General features: G+C 37.4%; 1 protein-coding gene and 1 non-coding gene across 8 annotated transcripts in view; one reads left to right on the top strand and one right to left on the bottom strand.

Moving 5' to 3' along the window:
• Positions 1–12,726: 12,726 nt before the first annotated feature.
• On the top strand, positions 12,727–12,881 carry LOC144303709 (small nucleolar RNA SNORA62/SNORA6 family). Its single transcript, XR_013370685.1, has one exon. It is a non-coding gene; the product is annotated as a small nucleolar RNA SNORA62/SNORA6 family (small nucleolar RNA).
• A 5,267-nt stretch (positions 12,882–18,148) lies between these two features.
• LRRC49 (leucine rich repeat containing 49) overlaps positions 18,149–23,342 on the bottom strand; it is a 166,702-nt gene continuing 161,508 nt past the window's right edge. For all 7 annotated transcript variants that reach the window (XM_077881715.1, XM_077881714.1, XM_077881716.1 and 4 more), the window contains one exon: positions 18,149–21,889. In XM_077881715.1, coding sequence (XP_077737841.1) covers positions 21,686–21,889 — 204 coding nt within the window. In that variant the 3' untranslated portion in view covers positions 18,149–21,685. The remainder of the gene's footprint in view (positions 21,890–23,342) is intronic.

Genomic DNA, 23,342 nt, shown 5'->3' with positions numbered 1-23,342 from the left:
GGGGGAGTAGCTCAGTGGTGATGGAGGGGGGTGGGTGTGTCAGTTCCAGTGACTGGGGAAGGAGCATCTAGCTACCAGAAACCCTACAATCCAATTTTGTCAGGTCCGTTGATGAAACCAGTAGCCTAGACTAGGGACTAAAATTCTGATGGACTGGGAAGCTGGTGGGGCCAATCACACAGGGCAGGCCTGGGAAGTGCTGGTAATGAGGTGGAGAAGAGCCCTCGCTGTCCACTCCCTGGAGCCAGCCCAGAGGCAAGAATGCAGGAACCATCTGGATGTCTATGCAGAGGAATGACTCTTGTCACACCCCAGATTGACAGGGATCCTCTTCCCTGACATTCCCCTGCCCCTGTCTGGGGGCCTGGAGGGGACGCTGTGAATGATGGCACAAAGTACCTTTCCTGCCTCTATTCAGACAATCATCTCATTTTTCCTTTCTTCTCCTTAATGTGGTGAATTACATTGCTTAATTGTTCAAATGTCAAACCAACCTTACATTCCTGGGATGCAAACCTCTTGGTCATGACGTATTATCTTTTGACGTAGTATTGGATTTGATTTGCTAAAAATTTTTTGAATCTATGTTCATGAAGGATTTTGGATTGTAATTTTCTTTCTTATAATGACTTTGTCTGGTTTTGGTATCAGAATAATGTTAAAGAATAAATTGGAGAGTGTGTTCTCCTCTTCAATTTTCTGGAAGAGTTTATTTAAAATTAGTGGGATATTTTTTTTCTTAAATATGTAATAGAATTCACTAGTGATGACATCTGACCATAGAGTTTTCTTTGGGGGAAGGATTTAAAGTAAAAAGTCAGTTTATTTATTTTTATTTTTTAAAGATTTATTTATTTATTTGAAAGAGAGAGAACACAAGTGGGGGGACGGGCAGAGAATCCTCAAGCAGACCCCTGCTGAGTTCAAAGCCTGATGCGGGGCTCAATCCCATGACCCATGAGATCATGACCTGAGCTGAAACCAAGACTTGGGCACTCAACCAACTGAGCCACCACGGTGCCCCAAAAGTCCATTTCTTTAATTTAGGGCTATCCAGGTTATCCATTTTTTTTTTTTTTTTTTTTTTTTTTTGTGAATGAACTTTTGCAATTTGTGTCTTTAAAGGAATTGGTCCATTTCATTTATGTTCTCAAATTTACATGTGTAAATTTGTTCATAGTATTTCCTTGTTGTCCTTTTAACGTCTGTTGAAACTGTAATTATGTTGCTTCCTTCTTCTCAATAGTAGTAAATTGTGTACTCTCTTTTTTCTTAATCTGATGAGAGATTCATCAATTTTGTTGACTTTCTAAAAAACAAACGGTTGGCTTCATTGGTTTCCTCTTTGATTTTGAGGTTTAATTTGGCCTACTTTTTTTAAGGTAAAAACTCAGGTCTTTGATTTGAAAGCTTTCCAGTATGTTCCCTCTCAGCACTACTTTTCCAACACCCTACAATATTTGTTTGATGTGCTGTGTCTTCATTTTCATTTAGTTCAAAATACTTTTTAATATTATGTTTGTTTTCTTCCTTGATCCATGGGTTACTTAGAAGTATAGTAGTTTCCAAATATTTGGACTTTTTTCAGGCATTTCTCTCATATTGTTTTCTGATTTAGTTCCATTGTAGTCAGAGAAAATATTTTGAATGAGTTGAATGATTTTTAAATTTATCGAGGCTTGTTTTACATCTCAGTATAGTGTCCCTGTACATTTGAAAAGAATACTTTTTTTGTGGGGGGAGTGCTCTATAAATATACAGGTGATTTTGGTTTATAGTGTTTATTGTGTTTTTCAAGTCTTCTGTGTCCTTACAGATTTTCTACTTAGTCTATGAATATTAAGAGAGTATGTTGAAATCTCTAACTATAATTGTAACTGCCAGTTCCTCCTTTCAGGTCTATCAGGTTTTTTTCCTTGATAAATCTTGATCCTCTGCTACTTGGTCCAAAAACATTTTATGTCCTTTGGTGAAATGACTCTTTCATCATTATGAAATGATCCTCTTGATCCTTGCTAAGATTTGCTCTGAACTCTATTCGGTCTCATGTTAGCATAACCACTCTTGGTTTATTTTGATAGTTACTTTGGTATATCTTTTTTGTTCCTTTATTTTTTTTTTATCTATTGTGTCTTTATATTTAAAGCGTATGCTTGTAGGCAGCATATAGTTGGATGATGTTTTATTATCCACTTTCTGCCTTTAGATTCGACCACTTGCACCTTATGCCATTAGTGACATGCTTCCACTTCACTCTTTGGTTTCTGTTTGTTCCTTCTGTTATTCGTGAACTTTTCCCTATTTTATTGACTTCCTTTGGATTAACTGAATTTTTTATGAATCCATTTTTTCTTCTTTGAGGACTTATTATGTGTAACTCTTGTTTTGTATTTAGTGGTTGTTTCAGAGGTAACAGTAAACACTTTTAATTATTACAATTTACGGGCATCCCTGGGTGGCTCAGCGGTTTAGCTCCTGCCTTCAGCCCAGGGTGTGATCCTGGAGCCCCAGGATCGAGTCCCACATCGGGCTCCCTGCATGGAGCCTGCTTCTCCCTCTGCATCTCTGTCTCTGCCTCTCTCTCTCTCTCTCTCTGTCTCTCATGAATAAATAAATAAAATCTCTTAAAAATAATTACTCTTAATTAATCTCTTAAAAATAATAAAATAATAAAATCTCTTAATCTCTTAAAAATAATAAAATAATAAAATCTCTTAAAAATTATTACAATTTACCTTCTAATAATATTATAGCCATATGTATACATATATGCATACATATATATAGACACACACTGCCTATAAATATAAAAGCATTTCATTCTGTCTACACGTCTTACTGTTAACCAAAGACTGAGCTGTTTTTCCACGTAGTTCTCTCCTCTCTGGAACTCTGCCCTACAACTTCCAGCCACCTCAGACGCCAGAACTCAAGTCTCTGCCCCCCAGTTCAGAGAGACCACTGTGTTTTGCTTGAGAACTCCCTACCCCTCTGCTATCCCCTCTGTTCTCCAAGCAGAACGCCGAAAGACTCATTACACTGGTTTACCTCTTCTTCGGAATCACAGTCCTGATCTTTCTGTATATCTTTCCAATATCTTGAAACTGTTGTTTCACATATTTTGTCCAGCTTTTCTCATTGTTTAAGCTAGTTCCATGATATATTTTTAATACTCTGTTGGATTCCTTTATCTAATATTTATGGTGGAGTTTTGCACTCGTTTTTATAACTGAACATGACTCTGTATAAATAAAGAGGCATTTTTCACTTCTGAATATAAATGCCTACGTATGTGTATATAAATATAGGTTTCCCCCACTATCCAACAGTAGAGCATGACTATGAAATCTTTCATATGCCAAAATGGCATAAAGCAAAGAAGCAATTACCATTAATTTATATGGAAAATTTTTTTGAGGATTTTCAGACCTCAAAAATAACCTCTCTTAGGCTTTTCTGATAGCTTAGCACACATCTTGCTAACAAATGCACAAAAATAAATCGAGATAAAGCACAGATGCTCACAGACACAGTTCAAAGCTATGGTGACTTGATGTTGAGATGCTAAGTGTAGTTTCAAGGAAGAAGCTTGGTGGGGCTACCCTCGCTGCTCCTGGGGTGCATGCTGCTGCAAAACCAACACTGAATGCTATTTTTTTCTTTCTTTCTTTCTTTTTCTTTTTCTTTTTTTTGTAAAAGTGACAATCTTTGGATTTTTTTTCCATTAGCGAAACAGATACTAATGTAGAGCTTTCATAAAAGCAAAGCGATGTAATGTGAACTTTCAAAACCAGAGGATAGCTATATATACATATGTGTGTTCTTGTTCAGTTTGGATTCAAAGTTCTACGAGTCTCTTAAAATGTTAAAATGATCTGAGAAGTTTTTGCTGTTTTTCTATTTTTTTTGAAGAAAACTAAGGAGTGTCTCAACTTTTTTTTTTTTGTAGCCTCCCATTCCTCGTGGAGCTTTTTTAGATTTTTTTTTTCTAATACCCCACCATGAAATTTTAATACCTCAGACACCCTGTACATCTGTTTATGTACTGTGACTCTAAAGGACCACAAACTCTTTTGATATCTAAGATGTTTTTGTCCCTCAACAAAAACCAATGAATTTTTATCCCATTGAGAATACCTGAGATAGGCAATTAATCTGTCTCTTAAAAGTTTGCAAAGGTTTCTGGCTTTTTGGAAGAGGAAAGCTTTGACTACCATTTCTCTTCTTTAATGCTCACTGGCCTATTTGATATGTATATTTCTCCAGTTGGCCATTTTATTTATTTTATTTTTTGAAGATTTTATTCATTTACTCATGAGAGACAGAGAGAGAGAGAGGCAGAGACACAGGCAGAGGGAGAAGCAGGCTCCCCACAATGAGTGCAATGCGGGACTCAATCCTGGGACCCGCAGATCACGCCCAGCCAAAGGCAGATGGTCAACCACTGAGCCACCCAGGTGTCCCTGGCCATTTTATTTTTATCTCAGAAATATGGAGGTGCTGTTTGGCTGGGATGCACCAGTGTGGCATCCTGGCAGCACTTCTCTGATTGATAGGTATCCATTGTGATGAGTCAGTGATATCCCAAGATATTCTTGTAGATTAGTTTATACACCATCGTGTAGAACAAAATCTATTTCATTTACAGTTTCAAATATGCTACCCTATGGTCGTTCATAACATTTTATTATTTTAGAACTTCTTATGCATCTGCAGTTATTTCCTTTCTATCATTTTCCATTTTGTTTCTTTATATGATCTCTCTTTTGTTTTTGGCCAGTCTTTCCAGAAGACTTTCCTGCTTATCTTAAAAAAATAAATAAATAAAATAAAAATAAAAAAAAAAGCTTTTAATTTTGCTGATCTCCGTTGTTTGTTGTTATTATTATATAGTGCATTTTTTGTTGTTTTTCTTGTTTTCTGTTTTTCTTGTTGTTTACTTTGATTTCTGCCCTTCATATTTCCTTCTTTCTGATTCATTTACTTTTACTCTAATTTTCTTTTAACTTCTTCTTGAATTAAACCCTTAGCTCGCTAGTTTTCAATCTTTCTTGATTCCTGATAAATTTATTTCAATTTATAAATTTCCCTCCAAATCCTGTTTTAGCTATTGTTCGTAAAATTTAACTTAAAATACTTTCAGTTTATTCTGTTTTCTGTAATATACTCACGAGTTCCTTTTTATTCTAAAGATTATTTAGTTATACCCTCTTTCATATCCAGACTTTGGGGATTTTTAAAAATTATTAGTAAGAACCGTGAAGAATCTTGGAATTTACCCTACTTGTAAGCTAACAAGACAGCCAGCCACAGTTTCAAAAATTCTGGCAGAAGACATGAGCCTCCTAGATCAAAACAAAGGACTTAATCACTTCATTTTCTCATTGACTCACCTTGCCTTCCAAGTCCCATGAGGGTGATGCATATGTGGGTCCAGGAGGATGCTACACCTGCACAGTTGAGGGGCCCTGAGATGAGGAAACTCTGATCCTTTATAAGGAGGTATAAGCCAACCCACCCATTCTGTGCCCCAGAAGGAGACATCGTCTTCATTTTCCTGGACAGCAAAGAAACTTGCCCTGTACCAAAGAGGGAGATACTAATCTTTATTTTCCAAGGCCATTTACTTATATGAATACCCTTGAAAATAAAATCCAGAACAAAAGCTGACAATGTCTCTACTTGGAAGACGTACAGAACCATATGAGGCCCATGGGGAATCATTGTCCAAAAATTATTCTTTTGTAATTTATATCTAACATAATTGTGTTGTGGTCAGAGAACACAGTCTGTGTGATACCGATCTCTAGGACTCTCCGTGGAGAAGACTGGGAAAGGTCTCTAAGAATGAGAATACCACACATGACAGACCCTGCAGACTAGTACCATTTCCATTCCTTCACCAGGCATTGCCTCCACTCAGAGAATGTCCCTTAAATTCTTGGGAAAAAGCAAGTTATCTTAGGTTGCAATCCACTGTTTTTGAGGGGATGGAGAGAAAGAGAACAAAGAGGTAAATCCTTAACGCAGCTAGTCCTGTATTCTGACCAGATTCTCAACCTAGTTGGGTCCAGAAGCTGCCCCGGCGTTCTCCCCACGTCCCCCAACACTTCCATTTGACCTACACACACACACCTGATGTCTGGGCTGCTTTTGAGAATTCCCATTCCACAGAAGTGATAGGGCCAGAAAAGCTCCTGCCCAAGCAGTATAGGGGAACAGCAAAATCCACCCTCCATACCTGTCCCTACTCCCCGCAATGTCCCCATCTCATACTGCCACGAGCCTCTGCACCAGCTTGCGACTGTCTTTGGTCTCCTCAAGGCCTTCTCAAAGTTTTTGTTAGTTCCACAGACTCTGCACTTCTCTCCTCCTCTCCCAGTTTCTCAACCCTGGCTGCGTATTAGTTGGACCTGGAGAGTATTTATTAAAAGCTGGTGCCCAGATTCGTTTCTGGAGATTCTGATACAATTGCTCCAAGGAGGACCCCTGATTATCAATAGTTTTTAAAGCTCCCTGGGTAATTCTAACATGTAACAAATGTTTTTAATCACTGTCTCTAATTTCCTCTGGGATGATTTGGGAAGGGGAAGAGGTAGGGAAAGGACCTCACAGCCTGGGTTTTTTAAATTTTCCTGTCAGGAACTGGGAAATTGCATTTTGTGTAATGCTCAAATTATTGAGCTCACCTACCTGATAAAGAACTATTGAAAAGACGAATTAGCTTGAAAATTTAAGCTATATTTGATTAAATTCTCGTAAATCATTTAAAATGCAATTACATTCTTGCTATGGCTGACTCTTGAACACTTCGAACATCACAAAAGTTCCACAAATGCAGTGACTACAAAGCTTATTATTATACTTACACTTGAATGTATTCTAAATCCTCAGAACAATGGACTTATTCATTTCTTTGATAATTTATGTGCTTGTTTTATACCTTCCTAGGGGATATTAGTATACTTACTTTAATATCTTCCTAGAGTTTCAGTAATATATTTTTATTTCTTCCCAGGGGTGGAGTAATATTACTAGACCTGAAAGAAAAAGTATACTTGCTCAGCTCAGCCAAGGCTGTAGGATCTGGGTTATTGGCTGATCCAGTTTGGGTCTAGGCACAGGATTCATCATCAGGCTGCGTTAACTTCCGGTATAACCACAAAAATGATTTTTAAAGTCACACCTCTACTTGGATTTTATTTATTTATTTATTTTTTTACGACCTAGTGTCTTTCAGGAAATGATGTACTTTTAAGTCTCACTTTGCCAGATTTATAAAACCCAAGGTCCTATCAGTATGATATATTGACTTGGTTTGTTATCTTTTAAAAAACGTCCTGTATTCCTTATTGGTGTTTTATTAAAATGCGTAGGGCCATCCAGTTGTTTCATTTCCTATGAGATAAGGCATTGGGCATTGGGTCTGGGTAGTATATTCTTCTTTTTTGGAACATTTGACTAGTTCATCTTTTTGGAAGACCATGTTTAAACTTCCTCCTACTTGGTAATTTTGTGTGCTCACTGATGCTGATTGTTAGATATTCTTTCCACTTAAATTATTATATGTTAATCCTAGCGCCAACCAAACCAGTTCTCTCTCTTCTTGATAGTTCTTGTTTTTTCCTAGATTATTGGTTTACTTAGTCCCATAACTATATTTTTTCTCAAAAAATGCATAAATATTTGTATATTTTTATAAAAAATAGTGATTTGGGGGGAAATAAGATATCCACATATAAACAAGAGCCATTTGTTAAAATTCATTAATAAGAAGCAAATCCATAATTGGTTATCCATTTTTTTGCATTACAGCTATATTTTTGGACTCATTGTGTTAATGTTCCTCTTTTGAGAATAATTATGAGTCCATGTTCTTTCATAGACTCAATTTGCTCCAGGCAACCATGATGACAATACTATTTTGTGCTCAAGTTGTTACAGCTTGGTCAATGGAAGCTCTTAAATTTGGGGCCTTTGGCTTTTTGATATTGCCCCTAACATTTTTTAGAATAAGATTCTTCCTTTCTGCTGACAACAGGATATTCCAAGCTCATTCAGATACCCCCCCTTTCAAACACAAGCAGCTATCTTTTACTTAGATTAAAATAGATTAATAGTAGATTAAAACAGTGGCCTTGGGAGGATGCATGTAAAAGATGAGCAAAAGTTCTACTGCTGTTGTTCAGCCATTTGCACTAGAAAATGTGACTTTAAAAAATAACCATGGTTTCCAATGCTTTTTAAATTTAAAGATGTACTGCTGTACCCTACTCTTCTTATAGCGATGGTATCTCCTGATATGAAGACTTTCTTCAGTAACAACAGCCAGTTCATTAGGTGGATGTACAGCCCAAGCACTGTCCCTACCTTGACAAATTTACAGTCTAGCAGGAGACAAATCGAATGTAACATGCTTCTACTCTCTTTGCCATAGGGCTTAAGACATTACTTGTCAGACTATTTCCTTTCCCTCGGCACATAATACTCCTGAGGATAACTTCATAGAGATTAAGGTCAATACAGAGATTTTTAAAAATAGCCAAAGAGGTCTGGGAAGACTGAGGTAGAAAGGCAGTGGCTAGAAACATCCAGAAACAAGCAAGAAAGACACAAAGATTAATGGAATGAGAGGGAGGGAGATGTGTCTTGGTGATGAGAAGTGTGCGAAGAGAGAGAACACTGAGAGGGTGGAGCAGGGAAAATGTGAGGAGAGTACAGAAACACGTGGGACAAAAATAAAGGGAGAAAAATGGAGGCAGAGATGATAGATCTGAAGTAAGTGATTGATTTTGAGAAAGGATTTACAGCAAGATATGAGAAGCAGGGAGAGATGTGGAGACGGTAAGGGAAAAAAAATAGGAGGAGACAGAAAGATAGAGAAACTTGCTCATACAGTTTCTTTCCAATATTGTAAATATAAGCCACAGATTCACTTACAGAAAAAACCAGCAGAATTTGAGTGGTTTTAGTTGAAATCAAATGAAGAACTAAACTCTAGGGATTAATGTCATATTTTCCTTCTCAGTTTTGCTTGATTCCTTTGGGCATCGGTCCTTGATCTAATGTTTACTATAACATCTTCATGTCCATCTTTTGGCCATCTTAGAGTAATAGGCTTCATAGTTCAGCTACTGGATGTCACTTCTCATTATCTGTGCTGTTGAAGATCTCTGCAGTCGTACATTAAGTGCTGGGATTAGCTGGAAGTCAGTGGTCTCATTTGCCCCACACATGGCTATCAGGCCTATCCTGTCACCATTTCCACTGTTGCCAGCAGTCCGCTCCACAGGTTGGAAGCCAGAGTGCTACTGTTCTTACAAATACACAAAGCCTTCAGTCTCTGCATCACAATCTTACAAGATGCTCTGACACTGGCCACCAGTTTCTTCCCATAGTTCAGTTTTCTAGTCAGATGGACTGCATGATCACTGTGGCAAGGAAACTTGTTGGAAGAATGATCACCCAGTCCTGCTATCCCCAAGTCAGCTTGAGGAGAAAGGCAGAGGCCTCAGACATTTGAAAATACATAAATAAAGTTGGCATTTTCAAAGCTGATTACAAAAACTTTCCATGGATTCTTCTTATTTTCTTGTTGTAAACTATTTCTTCTTGTTAATGTGGGTGGGCTTCTATCACCTGGGGATTGACTTTCTCATGGTGATGGGGCTAAAGTGGACTTCTTTCTAGACTTCAAGAATAGGCCAGAGGACTCATGGCTCCAATGTCACCATCTACCAAAGCATTAGTCTCAAAATTTGGTATGAACAAGAGTAGTCTTGGAGCCTGTTAAAAATGCTGGGATCCACCTGCAGGGATTTGGTCCAAATAAAGGGGATGGGGGTAGGCATCTGATTGTAAGATTCCCACATGCGATTCTGATATGGGCAACCTCAGGCAGTTCTTTGGGAAATGTTCCCCTGAGTCATGTCAGTAGGTCTTTTTTCTTTTTTTTTTTTAAGATTTTATTTATTTACTCGTGAGAGACAGAGAGAGAGAAAGAGGGAGAGGCAGAGACACAGGCAGAGGGAGAAGCAGACTCCATGCAGGGAGCCTGACATGGGACTCGATTCCGGGTCTCCAGGATCAGGTCTGGGCTGACAGCGAAGCTAAACCACTGAGCCACCCCGGCTGCCCCTGTCAGTAGGTTTTTGCTTATGTTTTAGAAGATACTTTGACTGCTTATGTCAGGCACAGATACACCAAGTCTTCAGGTCTTCCTCCTCCATATTACATATCCTGCTGTCACCATATTCAACATCAGATCTCAGCCTAGATACACTGCTAAACTTGACCTCCAAGGTTGGTAATCAAATTAAGAGCTTCGCATATTATTTAGGATAGGTGGTCCACTCTTTTAAGGTAGAATATGTCCCTATATGTCTGCTAGAAAAGCAAAAGTTCAACAGGAGAATTTATGTATTATGAGGGGCTTCCATTCCCAGAAAGCTTTAAAAAATTATGAAATCCATTGTAATGCCCTGTCTTTTAGATTTCATCTTTGATAATGTATTTTCAGCATTTTATATATGTTCTTTACATGTTGTCCTTTTCTTGTTCTTTATGACATTTTCAACATCCTTAATGATTTCCATCTTTATTGTGGTAGCTGTGGGGTTTCACTTATCACTAGTATTAGAGTTACATATTTTTCCTTTCTACACTCACTCTGCTGTGCACACATGGTGATGCTTACAAGACTGAACAGTTGGCTGCCAAGCAGCCACCATGAGGTAGCTCAGAATGTTCTTTGCTGCTTGGCTTATAAAAGTCTGAACTTTGCATCTGGAAGGTGCACCTGGTGGTGTCAGCACAAAGTGCTTAAAACTGCAGGATGTGAGGATATTAAAAGGCAAAAATGGAGGGTTGTTGCTAAAATTAGGATCCAATTTAAATGAACTAGTTTACTACATGAAGCCCTGGATAAAGCTTTGCTACTCATCTATATCTTTTGCTATATGTGCTAGAGATACAGCAACGAAGACAACATGGTCAGGGAACGCACAGACTGATGGAAGACATAAGCAGGTAAGTGATAAGTAAACTCTATTACAGAAATATAAGGGTGCTGTGTGCATGTTGCTAGGGACAACTTACCCAGAAGAGTATGGTTTAGCCAGATGAAAAAGGTAGAAGGAAATGTTACAAAACATCCAAGACTTTAGAGACAAGATGATGTATGTGGCAAATGATAGTTTTCAAAATGGTGGGAACATGATTTCCCATTCTGTATGCTTTTCTGACGATATGACTTTGATACTCCACCAGTCCAGAGCTGAATCTATGTGATCTCAGATCTGCAAGTCCTGCTATGTGGTTTCTAAAGCAAGGTCAGAAAAGATGATAGAGTTTGAGATGCTTGCTCCTGGAACCCAGCCCACATACTATGAGGAAGCCCAGTCAACCACTTGCAGAGGCCATAAGTGGGTATCTAGGTAACACCCAGTGGATGTCCTGGTCAGTAGCCAGGATCAACCACCAGACACATGAGTGAATAACCTGGAGATTATACAAGATTCCAGCCTTAGCATCCTCCTGGCTCAGGCCCCAGATGCCACCCAACAATGTAAATGTTCAGCTGTAGAGGAAGCTTCAAGCATGGTTTGAATAGGACTCCGTTTCCATTTCTCTTTAATTTCTGAGCTTTCCTCTCCTGGGTGTGGCTGGTTTCTCTTATGGTATTAATTTGTTGTAGAAGCTCCAGGCTTCACATTTGTACCTCTTGTATTCAGAGCAAAAGAGAGAGAGCTGTCTTACTCCTAACCATTCAAAACAAAACAAATCAACAAAACAAAACAAAAACTGTACTTCTCTCTGATTGGACCTGCCTAAGCCAGTTACTGCTGCTATAGAAATTCCGTATGTTGGTCAGCTTAGGTCTCACTCAGTACACAATGATTGTAGCAAGAGGCACGCAACTGTGTTAACCAGTTTATGCCAAACAAGGCCCATCCTAGAGCAAGGAAGTGAAGTCAATCCCACCAGCCAAAATTCTGCTGGAAAGGAATATTTTAAAAAACACAGCTATGTTTATTTCTCAAACCCTTTTCTCTAGACTACTGGTGGATCCTAGCAGTCTGAAGGAGTGGCCTGCAGATAGTTTGGTAGTTTCAGAGAGGTCAAAACACTTTAAAACTTGTTTTATATATATATATTCACAAATTTGGAACAAAAAATTAATTATTTTCATAGAAGTATAGAAATGTTCTCCTTTTTATATTCTTAAAGATTATCTATGTTCCAATCAGTTGTTTTCTGCTGAGACTGAGTCGATATAATTCCTCTGAGTGAATATAGCTTCTTTTTTTTAATTAAAGATTTTATTTATTTATTCATGGGAGACACACACAGAGAGGGGCAGAGGAACCCGGGATCACACCCTGAGCCAAAGGCAGATGCTCAACTTCTGAATCACCCAAGTGTCCTGTGAATATAGCTTCTTATCATTCACATTCTATTGTCCATATGACTACAAATATTGCTTACTTTAAATCCCTAGCCACAGCACAGTGCCTGGCATATACTCATAAGTACTCTATACCTATTGAATGAGTGAGTTTTCTTAATTTGTATTCATCATTTCTATTATAATGCGTTTAGCCTCAAATCACAAAAATGGCTTATTGAAGTTCAAGAATAATGATGAACATATTAAATTAATGCAAATAACATAAACTTAAATAGTGAGCTGATTTCAGTGCAAATAAAGGATAAGAAAATAAATATGCTGCACATTGTTAGAGCTTGGAGTTGAGGCCACTGGCTGGCCGATGAACTCACAAGTGTAGGTAGTGTGCTACATGAGGGGCAAGTCTTTTCGCTAACACCACAAGGGTCTCTGGCCCAATGAGTGGAGTTTGATAGTAATTCTTGCTACAAGTAGAATTAAAAAAAAAAGAAAAAGAAAATAAATATGCTGGGTAAATGGAATCATGTAAAATGATTTGACATGAATAGATGAGAAATAAAAGTGTGAATATTAGGTGTATACATTAGTAAGTCTATATAAAATTATTGAATTGGTGATGATTTTACCCTTAGCATTCAGTTCATTGTCTATTATGTAAATATAAAATATATTTATATTATATATATATATTGTAAGGTTTATGGAAATCACTCAAAAAATAGAAACAGAGTGTATAACTTCTAAATCCATACAGGGAAAATTTACAGTTAAACAATGCCCAGTAATTCAAAGGGAAGCAATTGAAAAGGAAAAAAATTGCAAAACAGAATAGGTGAAATAAGTAAAAGCAAAAATTGAAGTGATTAAACTCAATTTTATAATTATAGCAATTATAAATGAACAAAATTTACCTTTTAAAATGCTATATTGTTGGATTGGATAGAAATATAAATTACATGCTGTGTAAAAGAAACATACCACCTAAAACATAAAGATATAAAAACATTGAAATTAAAGCATAAAAAATCTCATTCAAATCTTAATGAAAAGCAAGCTAGTTTAGCTACATTAATATTGAACAAAATAGACTTTGAGGCAAAAAAATTTCTAGATATGAAAGAGAATTACCTCATAATTTCAAAAACATCATCTCACCAGTAAGTTTTTATTTTTTTTATTTATTTATTTTAATTATTTATTTATTTATGATAGTCACAGAGAGAGAGAGAGAGAGAGGCAGAGACACAGGCAGAGGGAGAAGCAGGCTCCATGCACCAGGAGCCCGATGTGGGATTCGATCCTGGGTCTCCAGAATCGCGCCCTGGGCCAAAGGCAGGCGCCAAACCGCTGCGCCACCCAGGGATCCCTCACCAGTAAGTTTTTAATTTATATGCACCTAAAAGCATGCCCTTAAATGCATACAGCAAAAAATAATAGAACACAAAGAGAAATAGACAAATCCACAATCTTACTGGTAGGTTTTGAATCTTCCAATAATTGATGCACCAAACTCAGGGAAAAAAAGAAAAAGATAGATGGTTTGAATAACATGCTTAAGAATTTTGACCTAAGATGATATATACAGATGTTATAGTCACCTTTCAGAAATAAGATGGAGCTTTAAGCCAAACTTTGGTTCAGATGTTAATACTGGTGACATCACATACATACTAACAGGACATGAAAAGGTGTATTACTCACATAATGGGGCTAAATACTTGGAAACTGATTGAAACAATTCTAAATAATCTCTGAGTCAAAGAATGAATCATATGGAAATTTAGAATATATTTCAAAGGATATGGTTCTTCTTTCAGAAAATAGAGGGGAACACTTTCCTATTGTTCTATGAGGCCAGCTTAATTTTAATACCAAACCTGAAAAAGATGCAACAGAAAAAATATTACAGACCAATATCCTTAATAAACATAGACACAAATACCTTTAAGCAAATACCAGTAAATAAAATCTAATATGTTAAAGAATATCATTCTATTATTCTAGTAATGCAAGGTAGGTTTAACATTAGGAATTGATCAATGTAATCAATGGCATTAATAGAATGAAGGAAAAGAGTCATATGATTATTTTAATGGATGTCGAACAATATTTGATAAAAGTCAATATTTATTCATGCTAAAGTGTTTCAGAAAACTAAGAATTAAGGGGAAATTACCTTAGCATAACAAAGGCTGTCTATGTAACCCATAGTTAACCTTATAATGGTAAAATATTGAACACTTTTATTGTAAGATTAGGAACAATGACGAACACACTTAGTCTTCATAGTCTTCACCTATGCAATAAAGAAAGAAAAGGAAATAAAGGGTGTAAAGACGAGAAAGGAAGTTGTAACATTGTGTTTGTAGACTTACTGCTTTTTCATATGGAAAATCCTAAGGAATCCACAAAAGAAACTGCCAGGATTAATAGAACATAGAACATAGATATGAGGTCAATATAGTGTATTCTCATTATTCACTGTAGCTGTATTCTATTAAGTAGTTGCGAACAATGAATTAGTGAATGCTGGACATTTTCCTAAAGAAACTAGAGGGTTAGATTCCTGTGAGACTCTTAACACATTTTTATCAATCAATCAATATGTAACCTTGTTTACATATGTTTTTTTTACAGACATCTCTTAAAATATATGTTATTGATTTATTAACATTGAACACATGGCCAACAGATTATAACTCGTGCCTGAACAAAGCTTGTCTAATACATGTATTTTCCCTATAAGGCACATCACAACTTTCTTGTGCTTAGGAACATGAGAAAGCAGTTCAGCCTATCCTGCGCGGGGGTTGGGTGGGGGTGGTGGTGGCACTTTTTAAACAAGTCATCCTCAAAAAACATAATAATGCAACGAAGGTGACACTCCATATACCACAAAAAGGGCACTTCGTTTACATTATGACAACTGAAAAAAGAATGTTGTCTTCCTTGACCTCAGCTGGAAACATGCTCATTTTGAGTGGCTCAAATTTTTCATCATTCTGATCATGTCTGTGAATGAACATGAAAGCACTTTGAGTATTGATTTTGGGTGGAATTACAAATAAATTTTGTAATTCATCAAGGAGATGAATTTGCAAATACAGAAATCTGCAAATAATAAGGATCAACTGTAAATAAATTATATTACTATATATTAGCAAAAAATTAGAAATGAAAATTTAAAATATCTTTAAGATATAAAAAATGAAATGCTTAGAAAGAAATTTCAGAATAAAATTTAAACTGAAACCCACAAAATTTTGCTGAAAAATGATCTAAATAAATGAAGAGATATCTCATATTTATGAATTGGAAGATTCAATATTATTAAGATGTCCACCTCCCCCAATTCATTTATTGATTCAATACAATCTCAATAATAATCCCTAAAGTCATTTTCTTTATAGAAATTGGCAAGTTGATTCTAAAATTTATATGGCGATGCAAAGGGCTAGAGTAGCCAAAAGAATTTTGGAAAGGCCAAAGTTTAAGGAGCTTTGTTACCTTATTTCAAGACTTTACAGAGCTATGGTAATCATGACAGTGTGGTGTTTATGTAAAAAAAGAAAAATGAAAAAGAATATAAGTTTAGAAAGAGACTCACATATATGTAGGTCAACTGATTCTCAAAAACAAATTGCCAAGACAATTCAATGGAAGAAAGTCATTCTTTGCCCCATATTGTGCTGGAACAACTGGGTTCTTGTACGGAAAAGAAAATGAAATTTGACCACTCCTTTACAGCATTCACAAGAGTTAATTCAAGAAGGGTCATATTTCTAAATGTAGTAGCTAAAACTATAAGGCTTCTAGAAAAAAGCAGAGAAGAATATCTTTGCAAATTTGGGGCAGGCAAACTATTTCGAAAGAACATTAAAAAGCACTTGCCAGGGCAGCCCAGGTGGCTCAGCGGTTTAGTGCCGCCTTCAGCCCAGCACCTGATCCTGGAGACCCGGGATCGAGTTTTGCATCGAGCTCCTTGCATGGAGCCTGCTTCTCTCTCTTCTGTGTGTGTGTGTGTGTGTGTGTGTGTGTGTGTCTCATGCATAAATAAATAAAATCTTAAAAAAAAAGCACTTGCCATAAAAAAAAAAGTTGATAGGTCGAACTTTATCATGGTTCAAAACAAAAGTAATATATCTAGAACATATAAATAACTCATATAACTCAATAATAAAAATACAATTCAAATTCTCAAAATGGGTACCAGACTTAAACATTTACTTCATAAAAGAAATATAAATGACTAAAAACACACACAAATGTGAATGTGATCGACATCAGTAAACATAAAATAAAATAAAGATGACCCAGAAACCACACTAGAATAGCTAAAAATAAAAAAAAATAAGCTTCACAACAACAAATGTTAGCAAATACAAGGAGTTACTGAAACTCTCTGTGCATTGCTAGAGTGAGTATAAAATTATACCATTCTTTTATAAAAATGTATAGATGTTTCTTATAAAGTTGACCTTAAAAATGTTCGGGTACACTGAACAAAAAAAAAATGTGCATAAAAATGTCTTTATTCATAATAGCCCTATAGAATCAATAAACTCATTGTGGTATCTTCATACTATGCAAGAGAAAATAATCAATTACAGATACATAAAACAATATGGGCCATTCTCAAAAATACTATGTTGGGTAAAACCAGCCAAACACAAAAAAGTAAATACTGTATGGTTATATTTATAGAAGTTCTTGAGTAGACAAAATTGATCAATAGTGAAATAAATTAGGAAAAACAGTTGTTTGGGGCGAAGGGCAAGGGCTGACTAGGAGAATTTTTCTGAAATGATGAAAATGTTTTGTATCCTAATTGGGATGTTGATTATAGTTTCAAAATTAATCAAATTATACTCTTAAGTGCATTTCACTGTACATAAATTTCATCTTTTGAAAAGGCCCTTGAGCAATCTCTTCTGTACACAGTGCCACCATCAAGGACACACATCCTTCGCATAATATATCAGATGGCAAATGTGAAAATCTAATTGTCATGTGTATGTGGAACAACTGGAACTTGTATTCTCTTCTGTGGGAATGTCAACTGATACAAATCACTCCAGAGAGCAGTTTAACAATATTTAATACAATTGAATGTGTGCATATGACCCAGAAATTCCACTGGTAATTATGTACCTCCCCAAACTCACATGTATATTCAAAGCATATATATTCAAGTACATTCAAGGCAGCATGTAATAATTATAAGCTAGAAATCACTCAATACTCACCAATAGGAAAATGGATATGTAAATCCCTTATTGGCCAAACAACTGAATATATCAAACAGTAATTAAAAAAAAAAAAAGTAGGCTTATGCCTATCAGTTATGTTTCTGAGGAGCTCTACCCAGAAACAGAAAACTGAGTAGGGGAAAAAAGAAGGCACAGAAAAATACACACTGCATGATACCATTTCTATAAAATTTAAAAATATTTAAAACTCCACTCAACTCCCAATGCCTAAGTGCATAAATACAAATGGTGTGAAAGTATGAACGAATAATGAGCTTCAAGAACAGAATAGTGGTTACCTCTAGGAAAGGAATGAGGTACACAGGGGCTCCATCTTTATGTCCAATGTTTTATTTTTTAAATCTGAAGCAAGCATGGAAAAATATTAATATCTGTTGTGCCTGGTGGTGGATACAGGGTATTTACTTGAGATACTACTACTCTACACGCACCTCTGCATTTTGAAATATTTCAAGATAAACAAAGAGAAGTCAACTCCAATTCAAGCTTAGAGAGACTGGTAGAGGGATGGGTAAATAGTTTCATTGTCCCCTGAAGAGAAACTGTAAACTATCCCATTGCCCAAGAAATATAGGAGCTTTGCAGCTTTGAGTATACTTTAGCTCAGTCATATATCCTTACCCTCTTTCCACAAAGGATTCAAGGTAGCTTGCAACAAAAGACACATACAATGAGCCGGAAAACACATAAACATAAGTAGAAAATCAGGATCAAAGATAACAAATATTCCATCGATACTGGTTAACCACAGTTGCTGTGATCAAGTTTCAAGCTTGGCTCTGGGCTTCTTGGCAATAGCACCCATTTCATCTCCAGCTGACCCAGAAAAGCAGTTTACAAAAACTAACCTTTGTTCTTCAAGGTTTAAACTTCATTTTTTTCCTGAGCAGTCTCTCTGTGCTCTATTTTGCATTTTGCCTTGCTGACTAGCCTGTTCTTTCATTTGTTCTTTTGTCCTTCTTTCCTGCCTCCCACCCTCTCTCTTTTTCTTCCTTTCTTTTCACTCTTTCATTTATTTTACTCAGATGCCAGATCTTTTAAGACTAACAGCGGCTGGGGTGCCTGGGTGGCTCAGTTGGTTAAGCTCAGGTCATGGTCCCAGGATCCTGGGATGGAGCCCCAACCTGGGCTCCCTGCTCAGAGGGGAGCTTGCTTCTCCCTCTCCCTCTGCCCCTCCCTCTGCTTGTGCTCTCAAATAAACAAATAAAATTAAAAAAAAAAAAAAAAAGACTAGCAGCTACTATGAATACAGGTCCTGTCTATTATTTATTGGTTGAAATACCCTTAGGTGAGATTTTCACCTCTCTGGCTTTAGTTTTCAAATGTTCAAATGGGGGTAACTCCCATTGGGAAATCAAATGAGACAAAGCATGTAAAGAGCTTATAATAATACAAGACAGTAATCAATCTTAGTTGTTGTTATTATTATTAATCAGTGGAGGAGAACGTGAATCCCAGTAGATTCCCTGCCCTGGTCAGGAATAGATCGGGAGCAGGGTAAGGCTTTGCTGTCGCATGTTCCAGGCCTTCAGTGGAGTGAAGCTTAGGAAGGGGGAGGCTGATACCAGCACGTCCTCAGACAGTAGCACAGCTAGGGAGCCTCAGATCCAATGGCAACCTTAGCAACCATCCTCAGAGCTAGTGGCATATTTAACCATTTAACTGCTGAAGCAGAACGTGGGGGACAGTGTCTCCCCAAATGGGGGATACTAGACATTTCTGATTTTGAAGCAACCATAATATTCTGTTTCTGCTTGAGATTCCTTTTGGAAAAAAAAGCAATCCCTCAGCACATGCCGACCTAGAGAGTCTCAGACTGTGGGGTGTGCATCTCTTCTTTCCTACAGACCCTGGAAAACCTCAAGTAGAGAGGACACCTTGTTCCAGGAAATCACCACTAACAGCATAGGATCCTCAATGGATTCCAGACCCAGTAGACTCAGGTCCCCTTGTCCTTTCATCTGGGGATTATCTATACCTAGGAACTCAAGCAAGCAAAATGGGTTGGGGGGAAAGTTGAGCTTCAGGGGATAGGAATTATATGGGAGGACATAACCGTTGGGAGTTTGGGACCGGGCAAAATAAGGATTGAAGAAGCAGAAATCAATCGACTATAGTGTGGGCAGGCAAGAGAGAGCTCAGGTACAAAGGGATGAGAAACCAAATGACTAGAACTGGGGCATAAAAAGATTTGGTTTCAGGAATAAAACAGAAACCCTATTACTAGGTCTGGGTAGAGCCATCAGTGCCTGTAGGCTTGCTGCCAAGTCATTGAGTGCTGACCCAAGGTTCCTCGAATTCCCAGAATAAGTGGGGAGAGCCAAGAATGCCGTGAATATGCGGGTCAGAGGTCTTTAGCATCAGGGATGAGAGGGCTAGGGGAGAAGAGGCAGCATTCGGGAAGCTGGAGACAAGACTTACTAAACAGCCAGACCATTCACCTGCAGAGCCCCGAGTGGGCAAGTTCTCCACATCATGCCCAAGGCATCACAAGTTTTGTCCTTTTACTTGAAGCCCACGAATAAGACATCTTTGTCTCTCCTCTCAATGGGATCTCACTTCCATATCAAACAAGATAGAAACCCTGAGAAAAATCACCCTTTACCAGCCAGATGAGATGGCTCATCTGTTTTAATTTTGAAAGGCTGAAGGACCATCAAGAAACCGTAATAGTTCAGCCTGTCCAGGCGCACCAATTCTGTGGTTCAACGTGTTTCTAGAAGAATAGCTTCATTCACTGGTGTTCGCTGTGTGCCAGGCATGATGAATGCTTTCAATGCATGCTCTCATTGCTTCTCACAACACCACAGAAGGTAGGTGTGGCAGGTGGCAGGTGTGGTTCACATGGGTCACAAGCTAGTAAACTGGTAGCTTAAGCACCAAGATACATACAAACCCAGGACAGTATGATTTAAAAGGTCGCGTTCTGAAACACTGTTAACCATCTAAGCTTGAGCACTAAGCTCATTAGAACCGCACAGGAAGCTTACCTTCCAAGCATTTCTGTATGACTTTGTTGTCCTGAAACTGCCACTCTCACTGTCGCACCTCCTGGGGGTCCTGCTGCCCTAAGAGCTGCCAGGTAAAATCTGAGCAAACTGGAGGATTCCTATTTATTGACCTGTCACCAGCATGAACGAAGACAAACCCCCGCTTACGTCATATTTACCTGTTTGATCTTCGAACAGAATTGAAAAACTTAGAACCTTTCACCCACAAATCCCTAGTAGTTCTGAGGTACAGGTACACCTGAAAAAAGAACCTTTTCAGAGAAGATTTGCTGATTTATAACTGCATTTCACACTCACTTGGGGGTCCCTTCAGACAAAGCATTTTCTTCCTGCTTCCACTGAACTCATTTCCATATTTTCTGCCCACACTGACCCCGCGAACCCTGTGGATGCATCCCTGGAAGAATGAAACCTCTTCCTATGTATGTGAAAGAAGGGCTCCCACTCAGCTAAAGAGGAACATATAAGAAATATGACACTTCTGAGTGGATGAAGGAGGCAAACACTTTTTTTTTTTTTACTAATTTATTAATAAGTTTATTCCTCACTCATAAAAAAGAATGTATTTTTGGCTTTGAAATCATGACATGAAATAAAAAGCAAATAACTGGAAATTATCAGGTGCAAGTAGGTAGAAGCAACTCATGCTAAAACATGAGCAAGCACTACGTGCTTTGGGCTACAGCAGGGGCGCCAGACGAAGCAAGAGCCGGAGACGCGGTGCAAGGCCCAGCTAGTTCTCAAGATCGCTTAGTCACCAAGGGTTGTTTGGTCAGCTTCCAGAGGAAGTCAATCCTCCCTTCTCTCTCTCTCTCTCTCTCTCTCTCTTTCCTTCCTTCCTTCCTACCCTTTAACTACAGGAATAGTGGGCAGTGGTGCTTTGATGCTAGGCTTTCTAGTTTGTAGGATAGTGTTGTTTCAACATGTTTAACCTACTTGTTTTTAACCTTCAAAAACACAAAACCACTAAAATCAACTGTAACTAAAAGCCATTTCTATTTTTGGTCAGTTATCTGCTGTAGGCAAAGCTTCATGTAGGAACTTTTATTGCGGATTTCTATGACTGCGTCCCTAACAAGCTCAATGAACATCTGTGGCCAAAGCTTCTGCAGAGCCTCATTTTTCATATTGATTTCTGTGGCTTCCTTCACAAGGTCCTCCATATACATCTTGCAGAATTTCTTTTTTTCCTTTATTTCCTGTTAAAAAAAAAAGAGAAAATTTTGCATCAAATCATAATTAATCAAACAGTCAAAAGAATAATTAGCTGAACCAGAGTAACAGGAAATAATGTGTTCTAAGCCTCACCCTTCAGAGCAGGAGTACTTTCTAGAAACTCTTAACACAGAGCTCTGTTTGAGTAAAGACAGCAACAAGGAGCTCTCTACTTCTCAGTCCACTCCTACCTGTGTTAGCTCTGCTAGAAGGTATGTTTCTTTACTGGAATCACCTGGATCGTAACTACCATTTCTCTGTTGGTAGACTTTCTCCCTTCTCAGTTAAGGGAGTTTACCTCACACAAGACAGATGAATGCACAGATTCATGGCTTCTAGTGGTAAGTCTATCAGGGCACTGATACTGACAATCTTAATTGGTATAGGGCCAGTTAATATCCATATGCATACCTGAAACACCATACTCTGAATTCGGTCTATATTTTAGGAAATTGTGTAGTGGCACTGCACTTGATTCAGTAGCCTAGACCGTTTGGACAAGGTTGGGGAAAAATGTACAAGGAGTAAGAGGAAATATACATAAGTCTGAGACCCAGAACTTGGCCTTGAGAGAAACGGTGCTCCTGCTCAACCTATGGGTCTGGAAGTCTGCAAATGAAAAATCTGGGTCTGAAACACAACAGGGGAATTTGGGGCCTAAAGCTATTCAGGCAGGCATTGGGCCTCAATTTCACCCTAGCAGCTGAAATGAAGCCATATGTTCAACATAAGAATTCAACATTTATTTTGGCTATTCATACTTGTGAGGAGTATTAAGGCATGATGATGGAAAGTGCCATAATATATACGGAAAAATTAATGGAATAGATCAGACAATCGGAATTAGAGGAAAGCAATTTACATCAATGAAGGAGGAAATAAATAATAAATGTCAATGAGACAATACGTTTAATTTGGAAAAAAAAATATTGAAACCTCCAACTCAAAATACCAAAATAATTTCAAGATGTATTGAAGAGTTAAAGTATCAACAGATATTGTCATAAAATTATACTTACAAAGACTTGTAATAACAAGGGAAATACATTATAATGTTAAATGGAAAAAAATACAAAATAAAATTTTGATAGATTGGGTTACACACATGTATATAAATTTTACCCCAAAAGAAGAAACTATATCAAATACTGAACTCTGATTAATCATATGCATGCTGAATTACTTAGGCATGCTAATGTCTGCAATTACTTTGAAGTGAATTAAAAAATATAAGGTGGATTGATGATGAAGAGAGGACAGGTCAATGTATAGCTATGTAACAAAGCAAGGACACTATAGTACAGTATTAATAGCAGAATCTAGGTTTGAGTGTATGGGTATTTACTGTAAAATTCTTTTAACTTTGCTGTATGTTTGAAATTTTCATAAAAAAGTTAGGAAAGGTATAAAAATTATTGAAAGAAATTATATTGAAGT

Source organism: Canis aureus, chromosome 32, assembly GCF_053574225.1.
Source record: "Canis aureus isolate CA01 chromosome 32, VMU_Caureus_v.1.0, whole genome shotgun sequence".
NCBI lineage: Eukaryota > Metazoa > Chordata > Mammalia > Carnivora > Canidae > Canis > Canis aureus.
This window is presented reverse-complemented; position numbering and strand designations above follow the sequence as displayed.